The 10,805-nt window shown below is 37.8% G+C and overlaps 1 protein-coding gene across 1 annotated transcript in view; it reads right to left on the bottom strand.

Annotated features, from left to right (window-relative positions):
• The window catches only part of TNFAIP6 (TNF alpha induced protein 6), a 22,479-nt gene that overhangs the window by 4,631 nt on the left and 7,043 nt on the right, over positions 1-10,805 (bottom strand). The window contains exons 3-5 of the mRNA XM_023217522.2: positions 8,922-9,083; positions 5,207-5,435; positions 2,073-2,113 (exon numbers count right to left, since the gene is read on the bottom strand). Coding sequence (XP_023073290.2) covers positions 2,073-2,113; positions 5,207-5,435; positions 8,922-9,083 — 432 coding nt within the window. The remainder of the gene's footprint in view (positions 1-2,072; positions 2,114-5,206; positions 5,436-8,921; positions 9,084-10,805) is intronic.

Here is a 10,805-nt window from a genome sequence, read left to right as displayed (position 1 = left end):
TTTTTTTGATGGAGTCTCGCTCTGCCGCCCAGGCTGGAGTGCAGTGGTGTGATCTTGGCTCCCAGGTTCACGCCATTCTCGTCTCAGCTTCCCGAGTAGCTGGGACCACAGGTGCCCGCCACCAGGCCCAGCTAATTTTTTGTGTTTTTAGTAGAGATGGGGTTTCACCATGTTAGCCAGGATGGTCTCGATCTCCTGATCTCGTGATCCACCTGCCTCGGCCTCCCAAAGTGCTGGGATTACAGGCATGAGCTGCCACTGTGCCCGGCCTATATCTTCTTTTTCTATTACTTTGTATCAGTGTCCTCTTCCTGATTTTTTGCTAAATCTTTGGCTCTTTTGTTTAACTGTATTCTTTTCTGTTTCTTGATTTGTTTCTCTTTGAATGAGAAATTGTGTGAGGTTTTTTGTTTTTCCAGTTTCTTGAAGTTGTGCCAATAAAACCCGACCACTGATTTGATTACATTTGGAGTAAGTTGTCTATTTTAGAGAAAAAAGGAAAATGTAAAATTTCAGACTTTTTTTTTTTTTTTTTTTTTTTTTGAGACAGTTTTGCTCTTGCTGCCCAGGCTGGAGTACAATGGCGCGATCTCGGCTCACCGCAACCTCTGCCTCCCGGGTTCAAGCAATTCTCCTGCCTCAGCCTCCCAAGTGGCTGGGATTACAGGCATGCGCCTCCACACCCGGCTAATTTTGTATTTCTACTAGAGACACGGTGTCTCCATGTTGGTCAGGCTGGTCTGGAGCTCCTGACCTCAGGTGATCCGCCTGCCACCGCCTCCCAAAGTGCTGGGATTACAGTCGTGAGCCACCGCGCCCAGCCTAGACTTCTTTTTAACTTCTTTGTTTAGTAGGATTCTCATCCCCCAACTACCTCCTACAGCAATAAGATGTTTTCTTTCAACTGTCTGTTAATATAAAATATATTTTCAAGAAAGGAATGAGAGATAAGTAAATGGTTTAATTTAATAGGTTATCTTTCTTAAGGGAGTTTGTAACAGAATAATGAACTAACAAGGTGTAAGCATCAATCATTCAATAACAGCAGGAAGTTCCATCTCTTACATTATGACGAATAAATTAGAATTGAGTCACTGAAAAGCTGGGGTGTGGGAGTAAGTTAACTAGTAGTATCTGAGTACTCAGAAATTGCAACTCAGTGTAGTTTTATTGTTTATAGTTGCAGAAGTATTGTGATAATTTTATGACTTGAGAGAAAATAGAGCATATAAAAATGCCAGCTGCTGGTGCTGGTGATGGAAATAAAATATTGAATACATGTAAGAAAGAAATTTTTAGGCAGAAAATAGCAGTATGGGATAAATTAAAGAGTGATATTGCATATTAAGATAAATTTATGCGACTACAGGGCATTTCTTGAGGTATATTTCTTGGAATAAAGTCACAGAAAATAATGAGGGGGCAATATTTGGAAAGCATAGCCTATTATATCTGGTCTTTCCAGATTTACTATGCATGATTAGCATATTAAAAGATCCCTGCTGTCTTCCAGTAAAGAAACCTGTTTAATATTGTTTAACCCAATGTTTTCCAAATTTATTTGACCTTAGAGCCCTCTTCTCATGTAACATCTATTTAAATCTCACAGAACTTTGTTATTTGAAACATTCTCTGGAGAATACTGTACTAAGATAAAAATATAATGAATATGATGTAAGATTGTTTTAGTGACAAAGATTTTTAATGACTTTATAAATTACTTCAACCCTTTATCAATGAAAAATTTCAGCCATTTTATTAACACATTTATGGAAATCATAAACTACAGCAATATTTGTGGATTTGCAGATTCAAGACTCTCTCAGATGCATTACATTTTCTGCAAAGAACAAGAGTCTACACATTTTTTAGTGCGGGCAGTTGGCATAAATCTTTAAGTATAAGTAATTTTTTTTTTTATTTTGTAAGCTAGCAAGCTGCATCTGGTCTTGGTTCTTCCAACTTTAAAAAGTGAATAATAACTGCTGTTTACTATTTTACAGTGTCCCTTCACTTTCAGGGACACTGTAAAAAAACAAATCATAGTTTTGGTCCTCAATTTAGAACCTTACCTGTACTGATGATGTCATCTGGAAGCTCATCTCCACAGTATCTGAAAAGGAATTTTTAGAAAAGAGATGTCACAGAAATGATTATTATATAGCTAGTAAAGTGGCTTTTACCGATAATTAAGCCTCTAAGTAATAGCTCATTGTTCCATAATTTTTGAAATTTCTATTGTTATTTTACCTGGATTTGTAAGGGACAATAGGAGTTAAAGTTTGTTATTTGAAATAATCTTCTTACAATATTTATGAGATTTTATTTTATTTTATTTAGACGGAGTCTTGCTCTGTCGCTCAGGCTGGAGTGCAGTGGCGCGGTCTCGGCTCACTGCAACCTCTTCCTCCTGGGTTCAAGTGATTCTCCTGCCTCAGCCTCCTGAGTAACTGAGATTACAGGTATGCACCACCAAACCTGGCTAATTTTTGTACTTTTAGTAAAGATGGGGTTTCACCATGTTGGCCAGGCTCATCTTCAACTCCTGACTTCAGGTGATCCTCCCACCTCAGCCTCTTAAAGTGTTGGGATTATAGGCATGAGCCACCGCACCCAGCCAATGAGATTTTAAAGGAAAGATATGTGGCAGTTTTACTTTGTGTAACTAGAAAATTTTGCACAGTAAATAATTTGAATCTACTTGGAAAAATTAAAATTTTGTTTCTTTTTTTTTGAGTCGGAGTCTCGTTCTACAGCCCAGGCTGGAGTACAATGGTACCATCTCAGCTCACTGCAACCTCTGCCTCCTGGGTTAAAGCGATTCTCCTGCCTCAGCCTCCCGAGTAGCTGAGATTGTAGGCACCCACCACCACGCCCGGCTAATTTTTTGTATTTTTAGTAGAGATGGGGTTTCTCCATGTTGGCCACCCTGGTCGCAAACTCCCGACCTCAGGTGATCTGCCTGCCTTGGCCTCCCAAAGTGCTAGGATTACAGGCATAAGCCAGTGTGTCCAGCCTTAAAAATTTATTTCTAATTAATTTTATAAAGTTTTCTTCACAGTTATAGAAGAATGGGCATATGGTTGGTGATATTAATATTTTGAATTCTAGGATAGACTGATTTAAATCTGGAAAAATTATTTTGGAACTTATACGTACAAAAGGATTTGATTTTTATCTGAATCATGACTTGAAAGGAACCCTCTTACACATATAAAAAGGTAAGAGTTTTATAGGTTTCTAAATATGTAATTTATTCAAGAGGAAAAGTCTAAATTTACCTAAAATGTAAATTATATAACATAAATTCAAAAAATAACAAATTAGTCTGTTCAAACCTCCTAAAAACAGTAGTTTATAATTTTATATAAGATAAGATCTTGCTGTATCGCCCAGGCTGAAATACAGTGTTTATTCATAGGCCCCTTCCCACTTCTCAACACGGGAGTTTTAATCTGCTTGTTTCTGACCTGGGCAGGTTCATCCCTTCTTAGGCAACCTGGTGGTCCCCTACTCCTGAGAGGTCATCATATTGATGCTGCTCTTAGTGTGGACACCCCATCAACATAGTGCACTCTAACCCAGAACTGCTGGGCTCAAGTGCTCCTCCTGCCTCAGCTTTCAAAGTAGCTGGGACCACAGGTGTGCCCACCTGGACTTTGTTCTTAATTACCCCAACTCTACTTTGTGTCTTCATCAAACTATTTTTATAAACTATCTTTTCTCTACAGCAGTAGTCTGTCAGCTAAAGAAGAAAACAAGGCCTGGTGCGGTGGCTCACACCTGTAATCCCAGCACTTTGGGAGGCCGAGGCGGGTGGATCACCTAAAGTCAGGAGTTTGAGACCAACCTGGCCAACATGGTGAAACCCCCACCTCTACTAAAAATACAAAAATTAGCCAGGCGTGGTGGTAGCCGCCTGTAATCCCAGCTACTCGGGAGGCTGGGGCAGGAGAATTACTGGAATTTGGGAGGCAGAGGTTGCAGTGAGCCAAGATTGTGCCACTGCACTCCAGCCTGGTGACAGAGTGAGACCCCGTCTCAAAAAAAAAAAATGTAGAAAGAAGAAAACAAAACGAAAAATACTTTCCCTTCAAAAAGTATTCATTTTTGCAAGAAATGCCTTTGGTTTTCTTGGTATTTAAGTTACACGTTCAAAATCGACATAAAAAGCAATTGAGTCTGTCATTTTTAAATTGTCCCCACCAACATTTTTTTCCCATTAAATTACTATCATGTATAATAGAGAATTGAAAACTGATAGTCTATTGATAATTGGTAGTCTAAAATATGGGTTATTAGGTGGGGACCTGAGTATATAAAATACCTAATTGTACACTCTTTAATTTTGCAATATATCATAAGACACGCAAAATTCAAAGTATATTAAAGATTTGGAATGTGAAGAAAAAGGTTGTGTTCTAGCATGCTGAAAAGTCAAAGGAAAATATTAAAGAGAGAAAGGGTTAAACTTTGCTTATTTACCTTACATCCATGATACTTAGCGCAATGCTTTGTAGGAAGAAGAAAGGCAACAATTACTGAATTTATAATCTTTTTTTTTTTTTTTTTTTGAGACAGTCTCACTCTGTCACCTAGGCTGGAGTGCAGTGAGTGGTGCAATCTTGGCTCACTGCAACCTCCACCTCCCGGGTTCAAGTGATTCTCCTGCCTCAGCCTCCTGAGTAGCTGGGATTACAGGCGCCCGCTACCATGCCCAGCTAATTTTTGTATTTTTAGTAAAAAACAGGGTTTTGCCATGTTGGCCAGGCTGGTCTCGAACTCCTGACTTCAGGTGATCCGCCCACCTTGGCCTCCCAAAGTGGTGTGGATTGCAGACGTGAGCCACCGGGCCTGGCCCTATAATCATTTTTAAGGTTGTAAGAAATTAGAACTTAAAAACCTGAACAATTTTGCAACTCACATATCTTTCTTCCTTCTATTGTTACTCAGATCTTGAGGTATTTATAAAATAGACTAACAGTTCTTACAACTTAGCCATAATCAAAAGGCAGCTCTCACTACTTTAATAAGTATGTTGTAGCAGCCAGCTAAGAAAAATCTTTGTTGAAAAATGATATGGTGCTTTAGGAGAGTAGAACTATTCCAAAATCAATATTATAGGGGCGGTGGAGGAAAAATTAAAGAAGCATCAAACAAAATACTGGACATACATTTAACTTCCTGTATGGGGACCTACACGTACCTTCCCACAAAGCCATGGACATCATCGTAACTGTCATATATTTCAACATAATCAGCCAAGCAACCTGGGTCATCTTCAAGGTCAAAATCTAAAAAACTCAGGTGAATATGCTGACCATACTTGAGTCTAATGTGCCAGTAGCAGATTTGGTTATCTTCGTACTCATTTGGGAAGCCTGGAGATTTAAAAATTCGCTTTGGATCTGTAAAGACACCACCACACTCCTTTGCTGAAATGAGAAGAAAAAAAACGTAAAAACCCCAAAGCATTAGGAAAAACATTATCCCTATTAAAAGTGACATTTCTTAGCAATCTATTACTTTTTATGAAATATTGAATGTCTTAATATACAGCATCTATGGTATATTATGTATGCTTTTAGCTAAAGAATAAATGTATTTTTTCATCAATAGTTACTAAATTCTCTAAAACGAACATGGACTCTTTGTGAATTTATTTTTATTTTTATATTTTGAGACAAGATCTCGCTCTGTCACCCAGGCTGGAGTGCAGTGACCCAATCATAGCTCATTGCAGCTTTGAACTCCTTGGCTTAAGCAATCCTCCCACTTCAGCCTCCTAAGTAGCTGGGATGACAGGCATGTGCCACCAAGCCCTGGTAATTTTTTTTTTTTTTTTTTTTTTTTTGTAGAAATGGGTCTTGCTATGTTGCCCATGCTGGTATTGAACTCCTGACCTCAAGTGATCCTCCTGCCTCTGCCTCTGAAAGTGCTGCGATTATAGACATGAGCCACTGTGCCCAGCCATGAATTTTTAAAAAGTAAATATAGTAAGAAAAAAATGGCTAGGTGCAGTGATGCTCACCCTTAGTCCCAGCTAATTGGGAGGCTGAGGCAGAAGAATCCCATGAGCCTAGGAGTTTGAGGCCAACCTGGGCAACATAGTGAGACTCCGTCTCTAAAAAAATAAAAATAAAAATAAATTTTAAAATTAAAACAATTGAAATGTAATTAATTTTTGCTTTATTTTATCTTTTAAGGCATAACATGACAAGTCTTTTGTGCACACACCTGTTTTTCGTTGTTGTCGTTTTTTGAAATGGAGTTTCGCTCTGTTGCCCAGGCTGGAGTGCAGTGGCACAATCTCCACTCACTGCAGCCTCTGCAATTGTTCAAGCAATTCTTATGCCTCAGCCTTCTGAATAACTGGGATTACAGGCATGAGCCACCATGTCTGGCCAATTTTTGTATTTTTAGTGGAGATAGGGTCCTGCCATGTTGGCCAGGTTGGTCTTGAATTCCTGACCTCTGGTGATTGACCCACCTCAGCTTCCCAAAGTGCTGGGATTACAGGCGTGAGCCATGGTGCCCAGCTTATGTCTATGTATTTTGACAAATATATATACATTTATATTACAAAAAGCCCAATCAAGATGGTAGGGACTTTGCCCTGTGGTGTCACCATATGTCTTCGGGGCCACAAGCACTTAGAATAATGGATCCCGTAAATTCTGTTTGGAAAATCATTATGCAATTTCATGATCACAAGAGACTTTAAAGTCACTCTAATCCACTTAAAAGGAATAATTTATAATTATTCTGTATACTGCCTTTACTGATTTTAAACTAATACCCTAATCCTAATATTTTAGGATTTGATGGAGTTATTCAGGTTTGTTTTTTCCAAGTCATTCATCATTTAACAGATTTCAATGTTATAACTTGTCATAAGAAAAGCAAACACATATAAAACAAAACAAAAACACCACATCAGAATCAGTGGTTTGTAATATGACCTAGAGGGAAAGCTAGGAAGAAGCCCTGGTTAATTTAATTCCATATGAGGTAAGTGTCTAATGTCTAGAAAGAGGTGCTCCCCAGGCTTTCTGTGCTCCTGTTCTGCTTATCCAATCTTTGTTGTATATATTAATAAATAAGAAAAAATTCAAATCTTGAACTAATTTGGCTGCCTATTTGGCTATATTTATTTAGATCTACATTTTACATTACATCTAGTTACTGCCTCATCTATTATTTGGAATATCAGCTCTAACTTGGTGACATTGATTAATCAATAATGATTGCTTGATTTTTCTGAAGCCATTTTTTTTTTTTATTCCAGTGATGTTTCAGTGAGCTGTTCCCCTAGTGCTAGTTCAGGCAGTCAAGTCTCCTTCAAGTTAACCACATCCTAAATAGTCAGCATACCACCAAATCCAAAAGTGAGCTAAATGCACTGAGAATTGGGTAAAAACAAATCTCCCAGGATTCCGTACACATGTTCCCAGAATGTATTCAGCCTCTCTCAGAAAAGAAAGCAACTTATAATAATTTATAATTTAGGATTATATTCTTATGAAAGGGCAATGAAATACTGAAAGAACTGTTTCACTGGCACTTCTTCAATGACTCTAGAGTTTAATCTATGGAAATTATCCAATGGAAGCTCAGAGATCCTAAAGTTTACCAAGTGAAGGAAGAATCAGAGAATATATTGAAAAGAATAGTTACTCTTGAGAGTAAAAGAAGAGTGGTTTGCATAAATATATTTAAGAAAATGTAAGAGAGGGAGGGAGGAAAGGAAGATACGTATTATTGACATAACTAAATATAGGACTAAATTAGTACTGTATAGTGTAGGACTAAATAAGCTTAAAGCATGTCAAAGTGACTTGAAAGTTAAAGTTACATAAATGCACTGTTAACTATTTATTCCTGTTTTGTCTCAGTTAAGACTAGTTGTAGCTGTAGGCAAAAATCTTTCTACCTGGACTACATGTAATTTTGAGATATAGGTTAGTTACAGACATGAGAAACTGTTCTCCAAATGTTAATATCATTAAATAACAGATTTTATAATAATACACTAGAAACTCACTATGTAACTCTCCTACTGTGTTGTGGAATTTCTTATAGGGTAAATCCAAATGGGACATGTCTGAGGATGTTTATGATCTTAAATGCCAGGAAGACTTTGTAACATACTGTAATATTTTGTAACATTGTCCTGGGGGAAATATATCCAAAAAGAACAGCCTACTTTTTCTCTAAGAACATGCCCTAAGAATAATTCTTTATAGTAATTATGAGTTAATTTTCTCATTATTTCCTAGTTGTAAGCAACCATAGAAAAAATATGAATAAAAATATTCTGTATAATGATAACTAGTATATACAGTATATAACTGTTAAACCATAGAATTAGAGTTGCTTAGTTTGGAAGTACTAGCATATATACACAAAAATAAATTAGGGAAAGAATTTGTTTACTTTGTCTCCTTTTCCCCCTTGTATCGAAAGGACAATTTTGAATAGTTAACATTTGGTAGCATCACTTCATTGTTTTAGCTAATTCACTGTGACAAGTTTTTAATCTGCTTTTTATTTTCTTTTTCTTTATGGCTAGGATGTTCCCTGGCACAAAGAAGATCTGAATTCTCAGTCCCATCTGCCTAATCATTATTGACTCCTGATTAGGGGTTACTTAATTCTCTAAGTTTCAATTTCCTGATTTCTAAAATAGGTATAACAATAGCTCCTTGAAGAATTATTGTGAATATTAAGTTAGAGTGTAGATGAAGGAACATAACTCAATGTCTGGTATAGTATAAGCACTTTATGAATTATAGTTATTAGTAGTAATTATTATTACCAAATTCAATTATTTCTGGAAAAAGTAGCCATTTCTTTTTTAACAACCTCTTAGCAGCATGGAACTGTTTTTGCAAAACATAAAATTATTATTTTTAACACACCATGTGGGTTGTAGCAATAGGCATCCCATCTTTCACTCCTATTGAGACGGACTCCATAATCAATAATGCCAGTTTTTCCAAATCCACAATTGGGCCCTGGCTTCACAATGGGGTATCCAACTCTGCCCTTAGCCAGCCATCCAGCAGCACAGACGTGAAATCCTGCAAGAAGATAAAGAGTTACGGACTAAACTGGTAAACTGTCTTGGCCAAGCAAAAGTCGTCTTAGCTAAGATAGCCACTTCTAACAGTAAGTTTCTTAACTGCTCAAATCCAGTTCATGTAAAAGGGAGAAAATTGTTTCCTTAATTAGACAAACTGTGAATACACATGAAATATAACTTCTGATTTTTACTAGAAAACTACCTCTTACTTGAAAAAAATGCAAATGGACTACAAATTATTGTGGGTATGAAACTAATCCAAGTTCAGAGCTGGCTGCTTTTCACAAATGACTTATCGAATGCCATGAGATAATTTCTGAAATTATCAATTTTGAAAAAAATATTGTCAAGTAGTAATTTAATTTCTATTTCAGGGTCAGTTAAGATATTTTTGATATCTTATTTATTTTTTGAGATGGAATGTCACTCTGTCACCCAGACTGGAGTGCAGTGGCACAATCTCGGCTCACTCCAACCTCCGCCTCCTGGGTTCAAGCAATTCTCCTGCCTCAGCCTCCTGAATAGCTGGGGTTACAGGCATGCGCCACCATGCCCAGCTAATTTTTTTATTTTTAGTAGAGATGGGGTTTCTCCATGTTGGCCAGGCTGGTCTTGAACCCCTGACCTCAGGTGATCTGCCCACCTCGGCCTCCCAAAGTGCTAGAATTACAGATGTGAACCACCACGCCTGGCCTATTTATTTATTTAGAGACACAGTGAGACACAGTCTTGCTCTGTCATCCAGGCTAAAGTGCAGTGGCATGAACACAGCTTACTGCAGCCTCTACCTCCTGGGTTCAAGAAATCCTCCCACCTCAGACTTTAGAGTAGCTGTGACCACAGGTGTACATCACCACACCTGGCTAATTTTTTAATTTTTTTTTTGTAGAGATGGGGTTTCGCTAGGTTGCCTAGGCTGGTCTTGAATTCCTGAGCTCAAGCAGTCCTCCTGCCTCAGCCTTCCGAAGTGCTGGGATTACAGGTGTGAACCACTACACCCTACCAGATATTAGTGATGTTTTAAAAGATTTGAATGAAGATAAATTCTCTCATACATTTCAAATAAAGTCTCAGCCCTGTTTCCCTTGCTCAGCCTCAGAGGCTGTTTTAGTGTCTGTCAGTGCCACCCAAGATCAATTTTACTAGAGGTCCAGGATGGACGGTAAAGACTATGGGCTTTGTCTACCATTCCAGTTACTTTGCCCCATGCCACTCCGTGATTATAGACCAGCAGTCATCTCGGGAGGCTATGGGGCATTTGAGAAAACACTGTTTTTTGTTTTTCTTGAGTAATGTATCAACTTTGCCGGACGTTATCCAATCAGCAAAGGAGTTCTGAATGGGAGTGGTCCATTCTCCCCAAGGCCAAGAGAGATGGTAGCAATCCACTTTTGTATAAAGAAGCATATAACACCAGTTGATTACTGGAATTTTCACCAGGTCTTCTGATACCATCTTCCCAGTTTTTTTCTGCTTCTATCTCACGACCTGCCTGTCCTCCTTTTCCTTATAGCTTTTGATCCTGAAGTACAAATACATTCTCCCACTTAATGTAAAACAACTGGGGAAAAAAGCCACTAAATTCAATATTTCTTCTACCAAGTAAATTTGCTTGTAAGACTCAATATAATTCTATAGCATCATTTACCAACCTTCATACTCAGAAGTCAAAGAGAACAATACTAAAAACGAAAACAATGGCATTGAAATTAATGAGAAA

Source organism: Piliocolobus tephrosceles, chromosome 11 (assembly GCF_002776525.5).
Source record: "Piliocolobus tephrosceles isolate RC106 chromosome 11, ASM277652v3, whole genome shotgun sequence".
NCBI classification, from domain to species: domain Eukaryota; kingdom Metazoa; phylum Chordata; class Mammalia; order Primates; family Cercopithecidae; genus Piliocolobus; species Piliocolobus tephrosceles.
Note: the sequence above shows the minus strand (reverse complement) of the source record. Positions and strands in the feature narration are given on the sequence as shown.